The 25,082-nt window shown below is 47.3% G+C and overlaps 1 protein-coding gene across 2 annotated transcripts in view; it reads right to left on the bottom strand.

Annotated features, from left to right (window-relative positions):
• Nucleotides 1–24,026, bottom strand: part of gal3st4 (galactose-3-O-sulfotransferase 4) — a 129,040-nt gene extending 105,014 nt beyond the window's left edge. The window contains exon 1 of one of the 2 annotated variants that reach the window (XM_063048897.1): nucleotides 23,786–24,026. Coding sequence is in view for 1 of the 2 variants with exons in the window: in XM_063048896.1 (XP_062904966.1) it covers nucleotides 23,786–23,790 (5 nt within the window). In the remaining variant the exon portion in view is untranslated. The remainder of the gene's footprint in view (nucleotides 1–23,785) is intronic. The other variant, XM_063048896.1, reaches the window with a different exon arrangement.
• Between the last annotated feature and the right edge of the window lie 1,056 nt (nucleotides 24,027–25,082).

Below are 25,082 nucleotides of genomic sequence, written 5' to 3'. Positions count from 1 at the left end.
TGTCAACGGAGGAGTCAGGATATCTGCTATGGGCCCAAAGACCCGAGATCTTTGCAATCTTCAGACTCAGAGCTCGGAAAAAGTGACGTAACGGACTTTTAACATCGTAAACCAGCAAGTTGTTTGTTAAGTTTCCCCGCTCACTGGTGAAAAACCTCCTTCTCCCTTACTAGGGAGAGAGAGAATCTGCGGTACGTCGCATGCCGGATGAAATGCAAAGTCTTTGGGGTAACGGCAAGTCTGTGTCTTCGCTATTGCTTTGCTCTCGCTTGAGTGCTCGGTGGTGGGCCAATGCTTTTCTTTGCCGATGAGGGGAGGGGGGATTGTTGCTCGCTGTCGCTTACGTGCGGGGGGGCAGGGGAGCTGGGGGGGGACTTTGGGGTTCTTACATTGATCTGCCGTTCATTCTTTGAGGCACTCCTCTCTTTTTGTGGATGTTTGCGAAGAAAAAGCATTTCAGGATGTATATTTTACGCATTTCTCTAGAGTTCAACAATTCCGTGCTGTTGTATAAGAGGTTCAATCAAGAGTGGGATGTCAGCTGTCCTCGAGCTCAAGTCTTTCCAACTCCTACCCTGATGGGAGGGGAAAAGAAGGGAAAATGACTGGGGTGGGAGGGGCCCTCGATTATTTGTATGAATGCACATGAGAAGCTGTATCCAAGTGTGTGTGTGTGTGTTAATTTAGATTAGATTCAACTTTATTGTCGTTGTGCCAAGTACAGATACAAAGCCAATGAAATGCATTTAGCATCTGACCAGAAATGGAAAGAATAGTGTTATTTACAAAATAACTGTGAATTAAAAAAGTGCTACAGCACACAAATATAAAAATACTGAGACAGTACAATATGGGTGCAATACTGCTTAGCGCTGTGATGTGAGGTTCAGCAGGGTCACAGCCTCAGGGAAGAAGCTCTTCCTGAGCCTGCTGGTGTGGGAGCGGAGGCTCCTGTAGTGCCTACCGGATGGGAGGAGAGTAAAAAGTCCATGGTTAGGGTGAGATGCATCCTTGATAATGCTTTTCGCCCTGTCCAGACAGCGTTTATGGTAGATGTTCTCAATGGTGGGCAATTGGGTGCTGATAATCCGCTGGGCAGTTTTCACCACACGCTGGGGTGCTTTGCAGTCCAGTATGGGACAATTTATACATACTTTGATAATAAATGTACTTTGAACTTTGATTTCCAATCCTGCGTATATACTTTGTGCACATGTCTGTGCAATGGACACTGCATGTATGTGAGGATGAGATTACAAAAGTGAATCAGCAGCATAAACCAACTCAAGACTTTGCAAATCATAAACACAAGAGATTCTGCAGGTGCTGAAAATCTTGTGTAACAAACAGAAATTGGTGGAGGAATTCAACAAGTCAGGCAACAGATGGAATCCTGGTGAAAGGCTCAAAACATTGACTGTTTTTTCGCCTCCATGGATGCTGCCTGGTCTGTGGAATTCCTCCAGCATTTTGTGTGTGGTGCACAAGATTTTGCAAAACTTGAAGAGTCAAGACCACAGCAGAAGAGTCCCAAAGTTAAGATCACAGCAGTAAAGTACCAGGGCCAAGACTGCAGCAGGGAAGTCCCAAGCCCAAGACCTCAGAAGTTCCAGGATCAATTCTCTTTTGTGCAGGCTAACTGATCTGCTGAGTTCTTCAAGCAATTTATGCTTTTGTTTCTATGTTCCTCGCTAGGAAGTATTCCATTCAGTTCAGGCAGGAAAATTGGAGAAGAAAGTGGTCGGATAATGCCAGTCTGTGGGACAGACAACCATGTGGCCACAGATCACAAGCGCTCTCCAATCTTGTTTAGTCTTCATACTAAGTTTAACTGAACGAAAGACAGCTGCTTCCTGCTTCCTGCTTCAGGCAGGCAGAGATGGAGTGAGCCAAATTAATAAACCATGCTAAATATCTTCAGCAAACAAAATCACCGTACGTGACGGGGCTGGAACTAAGGTTCAGATGGACGGGGCAAGACAGGGGTCAGTGCTGATAATGCAAAGCATTTCTTCAACAGTGAGGTGGTGTTCAGAAACAGGAAATGCCATTTATGTAGCACTTGATGGTCATGGTCCATTTGTCCTTCAAATTCGGCACCCGACCTTTGCAAAGAAGTGCAGCCAGTGTTTAGCTAGTGCACAGTCAGACTCCACAAAACCAAAACCAGAAGCAATCAAACACTCCGGTTAAGTGCTGCTGTACAAGGGATGAATATTGATCTGGAGGGGGGGTGTTTACCCCAGGGAAGCTGTAGAGATGGATATTGATCTGGGGGGGGGGGTTTACCCCAAGGAAGCTGTAGAGATGGACATTGATCTGGAGGGGGGTGTTTACCCCAGAGAAGCTGTAGAGATGGATATTGATCTGGGCGGGGGGGGGTGTTTACCCCAGGGAAGCTGTAGAGATGAATATTGATCCGGAGCGGGGGTGGGGGGTGTTTACCCTAGAGAAGCTGTAGGGATGAATATTGATTGGCGGGGGGTTTACCCTAGAGAAGCCATAGGGATGAATATTGATCTGAAGAAAGGGGGGGGGGCCGTTTACCCTAGAGAAGCTGTAGGAGAACAGGTAGAACAAGTTTCCACAGGAAAAAAGGTGCATGTGTCCCCACAAAAGGGCAAGTGTAGGGATGACTTACAGCGGGCTGAAATGCTTGAGCATATGGACATTAAGAAAGAGGATGTGCTGGAGCTTTTGAAAGGTATTAAGTTAGCTCAGTCGCCGGGACCGGATGATATATATACCCCAGGATACTGTGGGAAGTGAGGGAGGAGATCACTGAGCCTCTGGTGATGACCTTTGCATCATCAATAGGGGTGGGAGAAGTACTGGAGGACTGGAAGGTTGCAAATGTTGTTCCTTTGTTCAAGAAAGGGAGTAGCGTTAACCCACGAAATTATAGACCAGTGAGTCTTACTTCAGTGGTGGGCAAGTTGTTGGAGAAGATCCTGAGAGGCTGGATTTATGAGCATTTGGAGAGAGATAATGTGATTAGGGATAGTCAGCATGGCTTTGACAAGAGCAGGTCATGCCTTACAAGTCTAATTGAATTCTTTGAGGATGTAACAAAACACATTGATGAAGGTGGACCAGTGGATGTAGTGTATATGGATTTCAGTAAGGCATTTGATAAGGTTCTCCATGTGAGGCTTATTGAGAAAGTAAGGAAGCATGGGATCCAACAAAACCTTGCTTTGTGGATCCAGAGTTGGCTTTCCCACAGAAGGCAAAGGGTAATTGCAGATGGTTTGTATTCTGCATGGAGGACAGTGACCAGTGGTGTTCCACAGGGATCTGTTCTGGGACCCTCCTGTTTGTGATTTTATAAATGACCTGGATGAAGAAGTAGAAGGGTGGGTTAGTAAGTTTGCTGATGACACAAAAGTTGGGGGTGCTGTGGATATTCTGGAGGGTTGTCAGAGGTTACAGCGGGACATCGATAGGATGCAGAACTGGGCTGAGAAGTGGCAGATGGACTTCAACACAGATAAGTGTGAGGTGGTTCACTTTGGCAGGTCAAATTTAAAGACAGAATAGAATATTAATGGTAAAACTCTTGGCAGTGTGGAAGATCAGAGGGATCTTGGGGTCCGTGTCCATAGGGCACTCAAAGCTGCTGCGCAGGTTGACAGTGTTGTAAAGAAGGCGTATGGTGTGTTGGTATTCATCAACCATGGGATTGAGTTCAAGCTGTGAGGTACAGTTACAGCTATACATGACCTTTTAAGATAGGTACCGAGGAGATGTCAGGGGTAAGTTTTTTTACACAGAGAGTGCTAGATGTGTGGAATGCACTGCCGGCAGTAGTGGTGGGAGCAGATACAATAGGGTCTTTTAAGAGCCTCTCAGATAGGTACATGCTTAGAAAATTAGAGGGCTATGTGCTAGGGAAATTCTAGGTAGTTTCTAGAGTAGGTTACATGGTCAGCACAGCATTGTGGGCCTGTAATGTGCTGTAGATTTTTAAATTCTGTGTTCGAAGAGTCGGCCATTCATTAGTTCTGATTCATTAGCAGCTCTGCCCAAAGACATTAGATGTTTTCCTCATCATAGTGACCTCTCTCTTAACCATGTCATGAGTTATGCAGCTTGCAGTTTACGTTCTCCTTTGTCTTACTGACTACTGAGGCCCTCTGTTGTTTGGGGTTGACCAGGGGTGTTGTGTTGAAGCTGTCTGCGCAATACACAAGCCAGGTTAGTACATGTTGCCCATGCAGAAGGCTCCCCATCTCCACACAGTTGATGAATCCAAAGAAACAGCAGAGACCAATAAAAGTTTGGTATCAGTGGCGTCATAGAACATGCCAGTCAGTGTTACAGTCAACAAAGGCCTGCGTTGGTGGTTCTACCTCTGGATTTATCCTCAGGGTTTACTCCTGAAGCCCTTCCCATGAACGGGTAAAACAGCGTAGGCTTTAGATCAGTTTTCCTTCTCCTAGATGAGTCGCCAACCACGACTGACGAGCCCCATCTGCTTGAAGCGACTAGTTTTAAGGCACCAGTAACCCAGCTTTTCCTCTCTCCTGTCAGCAGAAATGGTTCTGCCTGGGCCGGCTGGTGGCGCAACGACATCGGCGCCGGACCCGGGAGCGGAGGTTCCCGGGCTCGAAACCAGTCGGGTCCACTCCTGAGTACCCTTTCCATCCGTGCCGGGTTGAGTGTCGAAATCGCAACTCGACCTCGTAAAACAAAGGGAAAATACTACGAAAATGTCTGTGTGAGGAGTGGCGAGCCATACAGTCTCTGTTGCGTTCCGTGCCTTGTAAAAGCCATGAAAAAGACATCATCACGGACGCACACGCACACACACGCACACGCACACACACACGCACACACGCACGCACACGCACACACGCACACACGCACGCACACGCACACGCGCACACACACACGCACACACGCACGCACACACACACGCACACGCACGCACACGCACACATGCGCACGCACACGCACATGCACACACGCACACGCACATGCACACACACGCACACATGCGCACGCACACACACGCACACGCACACACACACGCACACACGCACGCACACGCACACGCGCGCACACACACGCACACACGCACGCACACACGCACACGCACGCACACGCACACATGCGCACGCACGCACACGCACATGCACACACGCACACGCACATGCACACACACGCACACATGCGCACGCACACACACACGCACACACACACATGCGCACGCACACACATGCACACGCACATGCACAGACTTGCACACATGCAGGCACACGCCAGAAAAAAAAGAAAGAAAGAAATGGTTCTGTGGGGTTTAATAGCTAAGCCACATGCGAAGGCCAGGAGCTGAACCTGGTTGTCAGAGGCTATTTGAGGAGCACGTCACTGGGAGCATCTAATAGGTAATGGGAGCCTATCCCCACTAGCTCCCCCAGCTAGGACAACCTAAAGAAACCTTACTTACAAACTACAGTACTTACAGCCATCAACTCCCCAACAATTGTCAGTCTCACCAGCAAATAAACTCCCCATGATTCCCTTTTTTGCCGGCTCTTCAGTTACAGACTATTCCCGGTTTCACCATCTCATCAGCTCCCCTATGATTCCCTGTCTCACCAGCCGATGTGGTGTGGTGAGACCAGCAGAAAAGGTGTGTCAGAAATGCAATGTCATGATAATCATTGGGGATTTTAACATGAAAGTAGTTTGGGGAAACCAGGTCAGTACTGGACCTCAAGAGAGAGAACTTGTAGATTGCCAAAGGGATGGCTTTTGGGAACAGCTTGTTGTTGAGCCCACTAGGGGATCAGCTGTGCTAGATTAGGTGTTGTGCAATGATCCAGATGTGATAAGAGAGCTTAAGGTTAAGGAACCCCTAGGGAACAGTAATCACAATATGATCAAGTTCACATTGAAATTTGAGAGGGAAAAAATAAAATCCAATGTGTCAGTATTTCAGTGGAATAAAGGAAATTACAATGGCATGAGAGGGGAACTGGCCAAAGTTGACTGGAAAGGGACACTTGCAGGAAGGACAGCAGAGCAGCAATGGCTGGAGTTTCTGTGAAAAATGAGGGAAGTGCAAGATAGATATATTCCAAATAAGAAGAAATTTTCAAAAGGAAGAAGGACACTACCGTGGCTGACAATTCAGAGCCAAAGTAAAAGCAAAAGAGAGGGCATACAAGGAAGCCAGTGCTAGTGGGAAGATAGAGGATTGGGAAGCTTTTAAAAACTTGCAGAAGGAAACTAAGAAGGTCATTAGGAAGGAAAAGATGAATTATGAAATGAAGCTGGCGACTAATATCAAAGAAGATACTAAAAGCTTTTTTTAAGTATATGAAGGGTAAAAGAGAGTTGAAGGTAGATATACGACCAATACAGAATGACGCTGGAGATATTGTAATGAGAGATGCAGAGATGCAAAGGAACTGAATGCGTATTTTGTATCAGTCTTCACAGTGGAAGACAACTGCAGTATACCGGACATTCAAGAGAATCAGGGAAGTGAAGTATGTGCAGTGAAAATTACAATTGAGAAGGTGCTCAGGAAGCTTAATGGTCTGAGGGTGGATAAATCTCCTGAACCTGATGGAACAGTCATAGTCATACTTTATTGATCCCGGGGGAAATTGGTTTCGTTACAGTTGCACCATAAATAATTAAATAGTAATAAAACCATAAATAATTAAATAGTAATATGTAAATTATGCCAGGAAATAAGTCCAGGACCAGCCTATTGGCTCAGGGTATCTGACCCTCCAAGGGAGGAGTTGTAAAGTTTGATGGCCACAGGCAGGAATGACTTCCTATGACACTCTGTGTTGCATCTCAGTGGAATGAGTCTCTGGCTGAATGTACTCCTGTGCCCAACCAGTACATTATGTAGTGGATAGGAGACATTGACCAAGATGGCATGCAACTTGGACAGCATCCTCTTTTCAGACACCACTGTCAGAGAGTCCAGTTCCATCCCCACAACATCACTGGCCTTACGCATGAATACACCTTTGTGTTCTGAAGGAAGTAGCTGGAGAGATTGCCAAGGCATTAACCATGATCTTTCAAGAATTGATAGATTCTGGCATTGTACCGGATGACTGGAAAATTGCAAATGTTACTCCACTATTCAAGAAGGGTGGGAGGCAGCAGAAAGGAAACTATAGACCTGTTAGCTTGACATCAGTGGTTGGGAAGTTGCTGGAATCGATTGTTAAGGATGAGATTATGGAATACCTGGAGGCCAAAGAAAGGCCAAAGCCAGGATGGTTTCCTGAAAGGAAAATCCTGCCTGACAAACCTACTGCAATTATTTGAGGAAATTACAAGCAGGCTAGACAAAGGAGATGTAGTAGATGTGGTATACTTGGATTTTCAGAAGGCTTTTGACAAGGTGCTGCACATGAGGCTGCTTAGCAAGATAAGAGCCCATGGAAGTTACTAGCATGGGTGAAGCATTGGCTGATCTGCAGAAAACAGAGAGTGGGATTAAAGAGATCCTATTCTGGCTGGCTGCCGGTTACCAGTGGAGTTCCACAGGGGTCAGTGTTGGGATCACTGCTTTTTACAATGTACATCAATGATTTGGACTACGGTATTAATGGATTTGTGGCTAAATTTGCCGACGATACAAGGATAGGTAGACGAGAAGGTAGTGTTGAGGAAACAGAGAGACATAAACACAAGGAAATCTGCAGATGCTGGAAATTCAAGCAACAAACACAAAATGCTGGTGCAATGCAGCAGGCCAGGCAGCATCTATAGGAAGAGGTACAGTCGACGTTTCAGGCCAAGACCCTTCGTCAGGACTAACTGAAAGAAGAGATAGTAAGAGATTTGAAAGTGGGAGGGGGAGGGGGAGATCCAAAATGATAGGAGAAGACAGGAGGGGGAGGGATGGAGCCAAGAGCTGGACAGGTGATTGGCAAAGAGGATACGAGAGGATCATGGGACAGGAGGCCCAGGGAGAAAGACAAGGGGGGGGGGAACCCAGAGGAAGATGGAGAGCAGGCAAGGAGTGATTGTGAGAGGGACAGAGAGAGAAAAAAAAGGGGGGAAATAAATAAATAAATAAATAAATAAATAAATAAATAAATAAATAGATAGACAGATAGATAGATAGATAAGCAAGCAAGCAAGCAAGCGATGGGGTAAGAATGAGAGAAGGGGCATTAACTGAAGTTAGAGAAGTCAATGTTCATGCCATCAGGTTGCAGGCTACCCAGACGGAATATAAGGTGTTGCTCCTCCAACCTGAGTGTGGCTTCATCTTGACAGTAGAGGAGGCCGTGGACAGTCATATCAGAATGGGAATGGGATGTGGAATTAAAATGTGTGGCCACTGGGAGATCCTGCTTTCTCTGGCGGACAGAGCGTAGGTGTTCAGCGAAACGGTCTCCCAGCCTGCGTCGGGTCTCGCCAATATATAGAAGGCCGCATCGGGAGCACCAGACACAGTATATCACCCCAGCTGACTCACAGGTGAAGTGTCACCTCACCTCGAAGGACTGTCTGGGGCCCTGAATGGTGGTGAGAGAGGAAGTGTAAGGGCATGTGTAGCACTTGTTCCGCTTACAAGGATAAGTGCCAGGAGGGAGATCAGTGGGGAGGGATGGGGGAGACGAATAGACAAGGGAATCGCGTAGGGAGCGATCCCTGTGAAAAGCAGAAAGAGGAGGAGAGGGAAAGATGTGCTTAGTGGTGGGATCCTGTTGGAGGTGGCGGAAGTTACGGAGAATTATATGTCGGACCCGACAGCTGGTGGGGTGGTAGGTGAGGACAAGGGGAACCCTATTCTTAGTGGTGTTAGAGCAGAGGTATAGAATATAAGAGCAGGGATGTGATGTTGAGTCACTATAAGGCACTCATGAGACCACACTTGGAGTATTGTGTGCATTTTTGGGCTCCTTATTTAAGAAACGATATACTGACATTGTAAAGGGTTCAGAGAAGATTCACGAGAATGATTCCAGGAATGAAAGGGTTACCGTATGAGGAACACCTGGCAGCTGTTGGGCTGGATTGCCTGGAGTTCAGGAGAATGAGGGGGGATCTCATAGAAACATTCCAAATGTTAAAAGGCCTGAACAGATTAGATATGGCAATTTTAGGACAAGAGGGCACAACTTCAAGATTGAAGGACGACCATTTAGAACTGAGATGTGGAGAAATTACTTTAGTCACAGGATGGTAAATCTGTGGAATTTGTTGCCACGAGCGGCTGTGGAGGCAAAGTCATTGGATGCATTTAAGGCAGAAATAGATAGATTCTTGATTAGCCAAAGCATCAGAGGGTATGGGCACAGGAGTGGGGATGACTGGAAGAACTGGATCAGCCCATGATTGAACGGCGGAGCAGACTCAAGGGGCCGAATGGCCTACTTATAGCCTTATAATCAATTCCCCTACAATTCCCTGTCTCACCAGCCTGTCAGCTCCCCTATGATTCCCTGACCACCAGCCCAACAGATTCCCTAAGATTACCTGTCTCACAAGCCCCTATGATTCTTTTGACATCTAGCTACACTTAAGGGCATTGAAGGTGGCCAGTTAACTTTAGAGCACCCTAGGGAAATCCACATGGTCATAGACAGAACATGTGAACTACACACACGCAAACATACACAAAGAAAACATGCAATCTACACACGCACAGAGACACAAACACTCAAAGACACACAGAATGTGTAAACTGTACTCGCGCACACACTCACAGACACAAACACACACACACACACACACACAGAACGTGAAGACTGCACATGCACACACACAAACACAAATGCACAGACACTCAAACATACAAAACGTGAAAACTGCACACACACACACACATGCACACAGTCGCAAAGAATGTGCACGCTACACACACTGACAAAGACACACACACACACAAACACAAATGCATAGACTCTCAAACATACAAAACATGAGAACTGCACACGTAGACACACACACGCACAGTCACAAAGAATGTGCACACTACACACACACTAACAAAGACACACACACACACACACACACACACACACACACACACACACAGATACAAACCAGATAGCTGGAGCTGTCAGGCTCTATCCACTATGCCACTGTACCACTGGGTGATGCCACGCCATTTTGTCTGGCAGTCCCTCAATCCTGCACTTGAGAATAGCCAGGAGTTGGAGTGTGATGCTCCAGTGTGGGTCTGTGACAGCAACATCCAAGGACCAGGAAACCCTGAGATGCTGTTATACAGAACTCTCATGCACTATCGTATTTCCAGACACAAAAGTGACTGGCAAGCCGTGTAAAGAGACATCAGGGCAGATGTTAGGAGTGAAATAAGGCAAGGAACTATAGGCAAATGGGGGTGACGTTGCGTGGAGAAGTGGACTAGTAACCTTGTAATGGTTATCCACAGATCCTCCCAGTCAAATTTATTGTGGTATGCACAAGTGAGTACAGTATATGCACAGGTCCAACGAAGCATCACAGGCACATTGCATCAGACAGGTAGCATTCACAAATTATAACAACAAATTATACAGGAAAGAACACAATTAGAACAGAAAAAAAGCTGTTAACTGTAGTGCAACATGATGAAAGTGGTCATGTTGTTTCCACACTGAGGTAAAGTTCACTGAAGTTGTGCCAGTTGCTTCAAGAACCTAATGGTTGAAGGGAAGTGGCTGTTCTTGAACCTGGTGGTGTGGGACGACAGGCTTCTGTACCTCCTGCCTGATGGTAGCTGTAAGATGTCGAGGTTGGATGGTGGGGACCTTGGTGATGGATGTTGCCTTCTCTACTGATGGTGGGGGGGGGATGTTCCCGTGATGTGTGGGGCTGAGTCCACTGTTCTCCACAGCTCTGTTCAGCCGGTGAAAGAGACACACACACACACACAAAGGTAGCTTTCACTTCTCAGCTGGACAACACAATATAATGTCAGAGAACAATGACCAACCCACTGGAGAGACTCAGCGGGCAGGGCTGTGCCTGCGGGAGGGAAGAAATTGTCACCTCTCAGCTCGAAACACAGCAGAGAGCTGGGAGCCAGGTCTATGACAACAAACCATTACCAGGAACCAGGGACACTGGCCCAAGGTCACTGAGTCACTCTGACAGCAACACCGTCCGAATAGAGACATGAATCTAGACAGGAAGGAGAAGGGAGGAGGGGATTTTATTAATCTTTCTGGATATGGTATTTATGATCATCACTGACCACACTTAACTGTCCTTGAGAGGGTGACAATGAGCCTTCTTGAAACTAGTTGTCTGATTGTGGATTCAGGAACACGCCCCAGAGTGGATTTACCTCAATTTGACATCCTGCACCCAGTCGCCACACCACCTCCACCGTTGTGAAGACTAACCCCCACCCCCCCAGAAATGGCTCTTCCTTGCCCAGCACCTGCATCAGAATGACATCAGTTGCTGTGGTTCTCTCTCCCCTCTCCCATATCTTTCCCACAACCCCCCCACACAACCCTGCTCACCAGCCCCTCCCCCCACTTCACTCTCTCCCACCTCGCCACCACATCACTGTCTCTCAACCTCGGCCAACCAACCCCTGAAGGGGCACTCGATATATCACCGAAGGCTCTGACAAATTTCCACAGACGTACGGTGGGGAGTATTCTGACGGGTTGCTTCACTGTCCGGTCGGGAGGCTCCAGTACACGGGATCACCAGAGGCTGCAGAGGGGTGAGGACTCAATCAGCTCCATCGTGGCCACGACCCTCCCATCGTCAAGGACATCATGAGGAGGCCGTGCATCCATCATTAAGGACCCTCACTGTCCAGTCTTCTCATCGCTGCCATTGGAGAGGAGGTACAGAAGCCTACAGACACGTTCTCAGTGATCCAAGAACAGCTTCTTCCCACCCCCACCCCTCCCCACTGCCATTGGATTTCTGAATGGACTGCAAACACTACCTCATCACAGCTTTCTTTATGATATTGTGTGTTTAATTTGTAATTCATAGTAATTTTATGCCTTGCCACTGCACTGTTGCCACAAAACAACAAAATTCACACCTTGTTAGACAATGACAATAAACCTGATTCTGATTGTGATCACAGAGTGAGCACCACCACTTCCACATAATACAGCATCCTCTCCGAGGTGCCTACCCTCTCCATCCCTTCGTCTCTTTCCATTGGATTCTCAATTATTTACTTGTCAGTGTATTTTTTTTTAAATAACCGGCCTTTGTTTTCCTAATTGTCTTTCTTCTTCTTGTAGTTGTACAGAAACTCCAGCACACGGGATTGCAAGAGGCTACAGGGGGTGGGTGGGGCAGGGGTGTACTCAGCCATTTCCACCCCGAGTACAGCTCTCCCCACCATCGAAGGCATCTACAAGAGACGATGTCTCAGGAGGGCAAAATCCATCAGCAGGGACTCCCACCACCCAGGCTGTGCCCGACTCTCAATGCTTCCGTCAGGCAGGAGGTACAGGAGCCTGAAGATTCACACCTCAAGGTTCAACAACAGATTCTTCCCACCACCATCAGGTTCTCAAAATGACTTGAAAAACCCGAGCATTACATCGGACTACAAACTCGAGGAAATCTGCAGAGGCTGGAAATCCAAAGCAACACACACGACATGCTGGAGGAACTCGGCAGGTCAGGCAGCATCCATGGAGAGGAATAAACTGTCGACGTTTTGGGCCGACCCTTTTTTTTCACTGAACGGTCCATGAATGCTACCTCATCACCTGACTGGCAGACCACAGTTTGTGTGGCTTCAGAGCTGTGTGTCAGACATGGCTTTAAGCAGCAATGGGGCCCCACAGAGAACTGTACTGGCTCCCTTCCTGTTTACCCTCTATACCTCAGACTTTAGATACAACACTGAGTCATGCCATCTGCAGAAATTCTCTGATGATTCAACAATAATTGCGTGTGTAAAGGGAGGATGGGAGGATGAATACAGAGCCCAGGTGGAGAACTTTGTCAATGGTGTAAGCTGAATCATCTGCAGTTCAACATCAGTAAGACAAAGGAGATGGGTAATGACTTTAGGAAGTCTAAGCCTGGACTGCTCCCAGTTACTTTTGATGGTAAGGACCTACAAGCAACTGCGGGTGCACCTGGATGACAGACTTGAGTGGAGCACCAACATAGAGGCTGTGTACAAGAAGGACTAGAGTCGCCTCTATTTCCTGAGGAGACTGAGGTCCTTTGGAGAATGCAGGCCCCTCCTTCACATGTTCCATCAGTCTATTGTCACCAGTACAATCTTCTAATCGGTGGTGTGCTGGGAAAATGGCATCAACATAGGTGATGCCAACAGGCTCAATAGACTGAATAGAAAGGCTGGCTCTGTTATAGGAGTTAAACTGCGTACACTGGAGACTGTGGTAGAACAAAGGACCCGATGGAAAATCCTGGCAATTCTGGACAATGTTTCTCACCCTCTGCATGCCACCTTGGCTGAGCAGAGGGGCACTTTCAGCAAAAGACTAAGACAACTGCACTGTTCCAAAAGAGCACTCTATAAAATCATTCTTACCCTCGGCCATTAGGGTCTAAAATGAGTCAACCCATAGCTGGGGAAATGATGGCCCCCCTCTTGTTAGACTGTTATTAACCTCTGTTCACTACACCCTGCGCAATACTGCCATCACTTCTTATCTGGATGGTGTGAATGTGCACCCATTACTGTATAATGACCATATAACCATATAACAATTACAGCACAGAAACAGGCCATCTCGGCCCTTCTAGTCCGTGCTGAATGCTTACTCTCACCTAGTCCCACCGACCTGCACTCTACCCATAACCTTCCATTCCTTTCTGGTCCACATAACTATCCAATTTTACTTTAAATGACAATATCGAACCTGCCTCTACCACTTCTGCAGAAAGCTCATTCCACACAGCTATCACTCTCTGAGTAAAGAAGTTCCCCCTCATGTTACCCCTAAACTTTTGCCCCCTAACACTCAACTCATGTCCTCTTGTTTGAATCTCCCCTACTCTCAATGGAAAAAGCCTATCCATGTCAACTCTATCTATCCCTCTCATAATTTTAAATACCTCTATCAAGTCCCCCCTCAACCTTCTACACTCCAAAGAATAAAGACCCAACTTGTTCAACCTTTCTCTGTAAGTTAGGAGCTGAAAACCAGGTAATATTCTAGTAAATCTTCTCTGCACTCACTCTATTTTGTTGACCTCTTTCCTATAATTCAGTGACCAGAACTGTACACAGTACTCCAAATTTGGCCTTTACCAATGCCTTGTACAATTTTAACATTACATCCCAACTCCTATACTCAATGCTCTGATTTATAAGGGCCAACATACCAAAAGCTTTCTTCACCACCCTATCCACTTGAGATTCCACCTTCAGGGAAATATGCACCATTATTCCTAGATCCCTCTGTTCTACTGCATTCTTCAATAACCTACCATTTACCACGTATGTCCTATTTTGATTAGTCCTACCAGAATGTAGCACCTCACATTTATCAGCATTAAACTCCATCTCCCATCTCTCAGCCCACTCTTCTAACTGGCCTAAATCTCCCTGCAAGCTTTGAAAACCTACTTCATTATCCACAACGCCACCTATCTTAGTATCATCTGCATTCTTACTAATCCAATTTACCACCCCATCATCCAGATCATTAATGTATATGACAAACAACATTGGACCCAGTACAGATCCCTGAGGCACACCACTAGTCACCAGCCTCCAATCTGACAAACAGTTATCCACCACTACTCTCTGGCGTTTCCCATCCAGTCACTGCTGAACCCATTTTACTACTTCAATATTAATACCTAACGATGGAACCTTCCTAACTAATCTTTCATGTGGAACCTTGTCAAAGACCTTACTGAAGTCCATATAGACAATATCCACTGCTTTACCCTCGTCAGCTTTCCTAGTAACCTCTTCAAAAAATTTAATAAGATTTGTCAAACATGACCTTCCACGCACAAATCCATGTTGACTGTTCCTAATCAGACCCTGTCTATCCAGATAATTATATATACCATCTCTGAGAATACTTTCCATCAATTTACCCACCACTGACGCCAAACTCACAGGCCGATAACTGCTAGGTTTACTCTTAGAACCCTTTTTAAGCAATAGAACAACATGAGCAATATGCCAATCCTCTGGCACCATCCCCATTTCTAATGGCATTTGAAATATTTCTGTCAGAGCCCCTCCTATTTCTACACTAACTTCCCTCAAGTCCGAGGGAATATCCTGTCAGGACTCGAAGACTTATCCACTTTTATATTCCTTAAAAGCGCCAGTACTTCCTCTTCTTTAATCATCATAGCTTCCATTACTTCCCTACCTGCTTCCCTTACCTTACACAATTCAATATCCTTCTCCTTAGTGAATACCGAAGAAAAGAAATTGTTCAAAATCTCCCCCATCTCTTTTGGTTCCACACATAGCTGTACACTCTGATTCTCTAAGGGACCAATTTTATCCCTCACTATCCTTTCTCTATTAATATAACTGTAGAAACCCTTTGGATTTATTTTCACCTTACTTGCCAAAGCAACCTCGTATCTTCTTTTAGCTTTTCTAATTCCTTTTTTAAGATTCTTTTTACATTCTTTATATTCCTCGAGCACATTTACTCCATGCTGCCTATATTTATTGTAGATATCTCTCTTTTTCCGAACCAAGTTTCCAATATCCCTTGAAAACCATGGCTCTCTCAAACTTTTAACCTTTCCTTTCAACCTAACAGGAACATAAAGATTCTGTACCCTCAAAATTTCACCTTTAAATGACCTCCATTTCTCTATTACATCCTTCCCATAAAACAAATTGTCCCAATACACTCCTTCTAAATCCTTTCGCATCTCCTCAAAGTTAGCCTTTCTCCAATCAAAAATCTCAACCCTGAGTCCAGACCTATCCTTCTCCATAATTATATTGAAACTAATAGCATTGTGATCACTGGACCCGAAGTGCTTCCCAACACATACCTCCGTCACCTGACCTATCTCATTCCCTAACAGGAGATCCAACACTGGCCCTTCTCTAGTTGGTACTTCTATATATTGCTGCAAAAAACTATCCTGCACACATTTTACAAACTCCAAACCATCCAGCCCTTTTACAGTATGAGCTTTGCAGTCTTTATGTGTAAAATTAAAATCTCCCACAATCACAACCTTGTGCTTACTACAAATATCAAGCTATCTCCTTACAAATTTATGGTAATATTATGGTAATTCTTGCACTACCAACTTGGGAATCTTGTAAATATTTTTGAGGTAACTTATTTGTTTTATTCTTTCTTACTTCGAATATCTGTATATCTGTGCACTTGTAATGCTACTGTGATATTAATTTCCTTTGGGAACAATAAAGTATCTATGTATCTCATTATTCCTTTCATTTTCACACTATTTATTTTGTAATTTATAGTAATGTTATGCCTTTGACTGTACTACTGTCACAAAACATCAAAATTCACGTCTTGTTAGACAATGATAATAAACATGATTTTGATTGTGACCCCTGCAGTGCTTCTAAAGTCCTGATGAAGAGTCTTGGCCTGAAATGTCAGTTGTTTACTCTTTTCCACAGATGCTGCCTGGCCTGCTGAGTTCCTCCAGTGTTTTGTGTGTGTTACTACCTAGGACTAGATTTTTTTTCTCTCTCCCTCTCAACTTGCATTAGTGTCACTGTTTATTTTCCACACATCCCAGTTATGTTAAGTTGTTGTTTACTTATGTTTGTCCTTATCTTGCAATGTACTGTGCTGCTGCTGAAACTAGCTACCTTCCATAGTATTTCCTCGCTGGGTGTTTATGCCCATGATAGTAAACCAAACTTGTACTTGTAAGTGAGGGTCGGATTGATGGCAAGGATTCGAGGGGCTGAATGGACTCTTTCCCTATTGTTCCCAAGCACAAGAGAGTGCATGGGTAGTCATTTCTGAAGGGACAAGTCACACACATCATAAGGAGAAAGAGACACTCCCTTTGTTCTTCAGTGAGGTTCTGTGCCTTCCCAATCCCCATTAACCCCAGCCTCACACACTCGCAATAGATGTGCTTCCACAAATCACCAAAGTGTAGAATGCAAAGCCTGGCATGAGAGAAACCACCTTGTAGAGAAAACCACAAAAAAAACCTGCGGTTTCAGCAAAACCAGAAGTTGACTTTCACATTTTCCTACTTGTGGCTGTGTCTGCAAACCCTCTTCAATTCTAGTGCTTTCTCATGCACAAGCAAGTTCAGTGATGCAGTGAGGTGGGAGCCAAGTCCGCTGCAGTCTCTTAGGCAGCAGGAAGCATGGGCATTGGCCCCAGGCACTCTGATCCTCCGCACAATTGAGAGGTGGCAACATCAGATTGAAGGCCTGAATCTGGACACAAGGGAAGAGGGATTTTACTCCAATGTTTTACTCAAGTTTTCCTGGACATGGGTATATTCATTGCTCATCACTGACTACCCTTGAGAAAGGGCCAATGAGTCTTCTTGAACCGCCAGTTATTCAGCGCCATAGTACAGAACCAGGCCCTACAGCCCATCTAGTCCATGCCAGCCTGAAACCTCTGCCTAGTCACATCTAGTCCTGCTGGTAAGTGGGCTGAGTTTGGATGTGGTTCTTGGTTGGCATGGCCAGTTGAACCAAATGGACTGTTTCTGTAGCAACACAGACAAAATGCCGGAGGACCTCAGCAAGTCAGGCAGCATATGTGGAGGGAAAATAAACAGTTGGCATTTCGGGCGGAGACTCTTCATCTGTTTCTGTGCCACATGACTCTAATTAAAGTTTTAGGTTCCCTCTCCACAGATGCTGATCGACAACCCGTGTGTTTCCATATTCCTTCTACGTTGTTTCAGATACCCTCTCCACAGATGCTGATCGACAACCCGAGTGTTTCCATATTCCTTCTACAGTGTTTCAGGTTCTCTCTCCATAGATGCTGCTCGACGGCCCAAGTGTTTCATATTCTTCCTACGTTGTTTCAAATTCTGCAGTTTGATTCCCACCATGGTGGGAGATCCCAACCTGTGCAGCTTCAAACCTTTCTGCTCCATGTTTGCTGTGGAGGGCAGGGAACCACCCCTTCTCCTGCCAACCTGACCCAAGAGCCTCGTCCAAACAAAGAATATTATTCCACCGTTTGCATTTTGCTCTGATCCAGATTTCTTCCCCCCCACCCCACAGTATTAAAGGGCTCACTGTAAATTCCTGCCTGATGTTCCCAACCCCACTGGAGCTTCACAAATTCAGCCTGTTGTTCTTGGGGTCCTCTCTGGACTGCTCCCACCTGTGGTATTGTACAGGCAGAGACAGGGAGCTGTTCCACTGTTCTGATCCCTCCTGGCCCAGCAGCCTTGAGATCAGCTCCAGCCGTCCAGCTGGCACCATGAGAGACACTCGGCCTTGATCAGCTACGATCATTGCCACGTGTTTCCATCTGGGACAGAGGTGCCAAGTACAGGATCAGAGAAACTGCAGAGGATTGTAAACTCAGCCAGCTCCATCACAGGCACCAGCCTCCCCAGCATCAGGGACACATTCAGAATGAGACGCATCCATCACTGAAGACATGCAGCAGCCAGGAAAACCCTCTTCTCATTACTACACAGGGGAGGTACAGGAGCCTGACGACACACACTCAACATTTCAGTAACAGTTCCTTCCCGCTTCGCCATCAGATTTCTGAGCAGTCCATGAATTCGTTAACACAATCTCAGTATTTTGCTCTCTGTTTGCTTTATTGTCACTGATAGTAATGCTTATGTACGGCGCTCGACTGCTGCCACAAAACAACAAAATTCACAAACTTGATTCTGATTTAAGTACTGCCAGCTCTTCCTGGGTAACCACTCAAGCATCTGCAGTGCTGAATCAAACTTGTTGTTTCTCCCTCCCCCCCCCCACCCACTCCGTCCCTTCTGAGGAAAGAAAACCAAAACCAAATGAGAGAAGAAACATATTTTTGTCGAAGGGATCATTTACTGAGCTGATTGCAACAACAGCTGGATTCACTGTAAATTCCAGAGCTCTAGGTTCCCGCATATGGAGAGCAGACACTGGGCTGTTTCAGATTTACAGCAGACACAGGCCATTCAGCCCACGGCATTTGTTCTACCCCACTCCTGTCTTCCAGCACCACATCCCCCTCTTCCTCATGTCTCGCCCCAAATGCACCCATGCTGTTCATAGGCACCACACCACCTCTCCCTCCCACCATTCTCACAGGAAGCAGGGAGTTTTGTTCAACTTCCCAAGGAGTTCAGTGAAGACCTTGCTTTGCAGACATGCTCCACCAATTCCTGCCTTCCACCCCTCTCCCCTAACAGGGCAATTCCTGTAACAGCTCAGCTTGGTGTTTCCTGGCAAAAAGCCTCAGCTTTTCCATGCCGAAAGTCTTTCATTGGCCGATACAAAGGCAGGCAAGCTGCTCGATCACTAAAGGCAGATATTAAATCTCCTGCCTATCCTGGTTACTTCCATTGTTTCGTTAAAGGATGTTCTTTAATGATCATTTCAGGAACCAGCAGCTTGGGCACATTGATCACATATCACATCAATACCCACTGACAATGTAGGATGCTCGAAACAGGAACCTCTCATCCCACAGACCTAACTCCGAAGTGAATTTACCTCAGTTTGTCACCTCACACCATGCCACTACACCACATCCCCCACCCCTGCAAGCATAGTGGTGACTAACCACCCAGATCTGGCTCTTCCTTTCCCAGCACAGACACAAACAGCACCTGCATCAGAACGAGATCACTTACTGTGGTTCTCTCCCCCACACACCCCCATACCTTCCCCCACCCCCCACAACCCTGCTCACCAGCCCACCCACTTCACTCACTTTCGCCTCGTCACCACATCACTGTCTCTCATCCTCAGCCAACCAACCCCTTAAGAGGCACTCGATATATCACTGAAGACTCTTGCAAACTTCTACAGACGTACGGTGGGGAGTGTTCTGACTGGCTACATCACCGTCTGGTACGGAGGTCCCTCTGCATTGGATCGCAAGAGGCTGCAGACAGATGAGGATTCAGTCAACCCTATCATGCCCAAAAGCCTCCCCACTATAAAGCACATCTTCAAAGGTGGCGTCCATGATTAAGGACCCCCACCATCTCTCTTCTCATTGCTACCATCAGAAGTCTGAAGGCATACACTCAATGTCTTAGGAACAGCTTTTTCCCCTCCCGTCAGATTTCTGAACTCTTTCTGAACCCATGAACACCATCTCACTATTTTTTTTATAAATTTTGTTTTGCATTGCTGCCAGAAAATGAATTTCACAACTTGTCCATAACACCATATGACATAGGAGCAGAATTGGGCCATTTGGCTCATCAAGTCTGCTCTGCCATTTCATCAAGGCTGATCCATTTTTCCTCTCTGCCCCAATCTCCTGCCTTCCATGCCCTGACCAATCAAGAACCTATCAACCTCTGCCTTAAATATGTACACACACTTGGCTTCCACAGGTGCCTGTGGCAACAAATGCCACAGATTCAGTGATAAAAACCTGATTCCGTTTCTGAATCTGCTCCTGCAGTCAGCGAGATTGCGGCTGGTTTCACTCCAACCTTAGCCCTGCATTTGCATCCACTCTGATAAACCTTCACCCCCACCCCCCTGCCTTGCTCATCAGTGACCCATCTCCCTCTGCTTTAAAAATATTCACAGACTCTGCTTCCAACGCCCTCAGAGAGAAAGAGTTCTGCCTTATCTCCATTTTTCCTAAATAACAATACTTCATCCAAAGTTTCTTGAGAAGGAACATCCTCACCACATCCAAAACCCTGCAGGATTGTATGTGTTTTGATCCTCTCTCAAATCCTGCAACAGACAACCCCAGCCTGTCCAACTTTACCCCATGACAATCCCTCATCCCTTTGAACTGCTTCCGATGCACAAACAAGGAGGCTGGTAGTGCAGAGTATTCCATACCTGGTCTCACCATTGCCTTGTGAAAGTGAAGTACAACCTGCCCATACTTGTTCGTTACCACCCACCCCCAGCAATAAAAACAGCTGTCCCAAATGGAGAATGAGAATCAGATCTAGGATGACGTGAGCGGTGTTGTTTTGTGATAAGGCAAAGGCACAAAATTGCATGTTAGAACCACAATTTTGTGGGAACTCGGCACATCAGGCAGCACCTATGGAGGGAAATCCTAATGAACGGTCTCGGTCCAAAATGTCAAATATTTATATTTCCATCGATGCTACCTGACCTCCTGAGTTCCTCCAGCTTCTTTTGGCCATTGCTCAAAGTACGTACAAGGCTTTGTGTGGACCATGCACTGTCCTCCGTCTCCTAAGTTCAAAGTAAGTTTACCACATACAACAGTGAGATTCATTTTCTTGCAGGCATACTCAATAAATCCTTAATAGAATCAATAAAATCTGCACCAGCTTGGGTGTTTACCAGTGTGCAAAAGACAACAAGCTGTGCAAATACGAAAAGAAAAATCATGATAAATATGCAATAAATATCAAGAACATGAGACGAAGAGTCCTTGAAAGTGAACGTTTTGATGATGGGGCGAGTGATTGCTGTTGAGTTTGTCTATGATTTCACTATCCGCTCCTCTACTCCATTCCAGCTCTTTCCCATGCTACCGCCAGGCAGGAGGTACCGAAGTCTGAAGTCCCACACCAGCAGGTTTAGGAACAGCTACTTCCCCACAATTGTCAGGTTCTTAAACAAACCAACACAACGCTAACCTTACCTCGGCACCAGACCTGACCACCTCCTGCACTACCTCATTTCGAATTGTTTTTATTTGCACCAGTCTCTTGTTTTTCACTGTCTTATGTAATTTACTGGGTGTTGCCTTTCCCTGTGATGCTGCCCTAAGTTTTTCTCTCTACCTGTACCTCACCGTACCTGTGCACGTTACAATAAACACAAATTAATTCTCCTATCTCTCCGCATGGAGGGGGGAAATTCGGCCCATCAGTTGCTTACTACCCTAACACAGGACCTCTTTCTCCCTCAAATGGTGACACCGACCCCTCTCTCTGTTGGATACCCGTCTCCCTGGTCCTTCCTACCCCTGCTGCGAACTTACATCAACCCTTGATTAACCCGAGACTCACTTTAATCAGACTCCTGGGCTTCCGTATCTCTTGGATGCACAAGAGGCTGCAGCCAGGATGTTGCCAGAACTTGTGTGGCCTGAGTTACAAGTGTAGACTAGGACTTTAATCAGACTCCTGGGCTTCCGTATCTCTTGGATGCACAAGAGGCTGCAGCCAGGATGTTGCCAGAACTTGTGTGGCCTGAGTTACAAGTGTAGACTAGGACTTTGTTCCCTGAATGTAAGAGATTGAGGGGTGACATGACAGAGGTGCAGAATGGGGGCATAGACACAGTGAGGGAATGTAATCTTTTTCCCAGGGAGGGGTTGCTAAAAACAAGAGGGGCGCGGGATTAAGATCAAACGAGAGAGCATCGGGGCAGCTGGTTCACGCAAAATGTGGTGCCTATTTGGAACGAGATGCCAGAAACAGTAGTTGAGATGGGCACATGAGCAAAATGTAAAAGCTATCGAGATGAATTCATGCGAAGGAGAACGGGAAAGCCCACAGAAAGCAGTGGATATAGCCCAGCCCATCGTAGGGAAAGCCCTCCCCACCAATGAGCACATCTACACGGAGTGCTGTCGCAGGAAAGCAGCATCCGTCATCAGGGACCCCCACCACCCAGAACACGCTCTCTCCTCACTGCTGCCATCAGGAAGAAGATACAGGAGCCTCAGGACTCTCACCTCCAGGTTCAGGAACAGTTACTACCCTTCAACCATCAGGCTCTTGAACTAGAGGGGATAACTTCACTCACCACAACATTATAGTAATTCCACAACCTACTCTCAAGGACTCTACACCTGGTGTTCTCAATTTTTTGTGTGTATTTTCACAGTTTGTCTTTCTTTTTGGAACACCGGTTATCTGTGTTTTTGTGTGCCGTTTTCATTAACTCTACTGTATTACGTTGTTCTACTGTGAACTCCTGCAAGAAAATGAATCTCAGGGTAGAATATGGTGACATATATTTTCTTCGGCAATATATTTAAACTTTGAGGAGAGGTCTCTGCAGGCTATGTGCCAAACGCGGGATGTGAAGGGTCTGTGTAACATCGTGACTCCTAAGCACTGGAACTTGGAGGAACAAATTAAATCCTAGAGCAGGAGTTCCCAGCCTTTGTTATTCCATGGACCCCTGCCCCTAACTGCGATGTCCGTGGGAATGCTGTGACCTAGAGGAACTCGGCGGAGACGGAGGGGGTGAGGGAGGGGAGGGGAGGGGAGGGGAGGGGAGGGGAGGGGACGGGGGGTTGAAGAAATCGTCGATGTTTCAAGTGGAAACCCCGGCATCAGGGGAACACTCCCCACTGCATCGGAGTTGCTTCTGCACCCTCCCGGAACTCATCCATCCTACCGCCTTCTCAGCTAACTTCCAACGTACGCTCAAACTCTCGGGGACCATTGCCGAAACTCCACTCCCTTCCCAGGATCTCTGTCTCCGCCTCGGGAGACAGACTTTACCAGCACCCTACGAGCCCCCGCCTCGTCCCACAGAGTCTCCAGCGCCCCTGACATATGCAATGTGCATTTTAATTCCATAACCCCGTCAGCCCACAGAGATACCGGCCTGTACAAAGCAGAGCTGTGGACAAGCACTGGAAGAATTCAGTGAGAGACACTCCTACCATTGCGGCTTCAGCATTGTTTTCGGGGGGGGGGGTGAACGCACCGCCTGAGTGGATAGCTCCACCGTCCCGGGACACTCGCCCCGCCCGGCCCGGGTACTCACCCCATGCCTGTGCCTCCGGACACTCTCCTCCCTCCGTCCCTCACATGCTGCCGTTTGGACCCGGCCGGGAGCAGGAACAGCTACAGCTCCACATCTGGCGAAGGGGCGGCGCCAAGTACCCGGCCGCTTAGTACTGCGACCCTCCCCGGCGGAGGAGGAGTGGCGGCGAATCCCCGGCGTACTCGCGCCCGCCGCTGATCCAACTCATCGCCCGCAGTGCATTCCCTAGTGTGGGATACACACAGGGACGTGTGGACCCAACCTACCCTCCCCAAGAGCTCTCCCACCTCTGCCCCACACTCGCCTCACGATTCCTCCTTCTGTCCCAGCCATCGCTGCTCGCCGGATCTCGGTACACTCCGCAACAAAAATAAACCGATTGCACAAGACCTGTTGTTGACAAACTGTACCTCTCCTCATCCACAAATCCCTCCCCCTCCCCACTCCCCTCTCGCCTTCACACACCCCTCCATCTCCCCCACACACCAACACTCCCCCAACCCTCTCTCTTCCACTCACACTCACTCACCCTCCATCCCAACCCATTCCTCTCATCCGCCATCCCTCGCCATTCCCTTCATTCTCCATCACACCGCTTTCCCCTCCTTCCATCTCCCTCCCCTCCACCCTCTCACACTCATCCCCATTCCTCCATCCATCACCCTCACCCTCCATCAGTCCCCCTCCCCCTCCAGCCCTCCCTTCCCCTTCCATCCATCTGCTCACCCTCTCTTCTCCATCCCTCCTCCTCGCCTTCCATCCCCCTCATCCTTCCAACTGTTCCCCTCATCCTCCCCCTCCCCTACCCCTCCATTCCTCCCAGTTCCCCCACCTTCATCCTTCCCTCATGTTCTCCCACCATTCCTTCACCACCCCTCACCCTCTATCCCTTCCCTTCCATCTCTCTCCTGCCCTTCCCTCTTCATCCCACCCCTTTCCCTCCACACCATCCCTCCCTTCCCTTCCCCCTCCATCCCTCCCCCTACCTTATCCCTCCCCCTCCATCTCTCCCTCTCCCTTTCCCTCTCCATCCCTCCCTTCCCCTCCATCCTTCCCTCTCCCCTACCTTATCCCTCCCCCTCAATCCCTCCCTCTCCCCTATCCCTCCCCCTCCAACCCTTTCTCCCTTTCCCCCTCCATCCCTCCCCCTCCCCAACCCTTCCCCAGCCCCTCCCCTCCACCTTCTTCCCTCCCCCTCAATCCCACCTGCTCCCTCCATCTCCCTTTCCCATCCATCCCTCCCTCCCTCTCCACCTCCCCCTCTATTCCTCCCTCTACCCTGCACATCCCCTTCTCC

Source organism: Mobula hypostoma, chromosome 5 (assembly GCF_963921235.1).
Source record: "Mobula hypostoma chromosome 5, sMobHyp1.1, whole genome shotgun sequence".
In the NCBI taxonomy this organism is placed as follows: Eukaryota; Metazoa; Chordata; class Chondrichthyes; order Myliobatiformes; family Myliobatidae; genus Mobula; species Mobula hypostoma.
The sequence above is the reverse complement of the archived record's forward strand: the minus strand, read 5'-3'. Positions and strand labels throughout refer to the sequence as shown.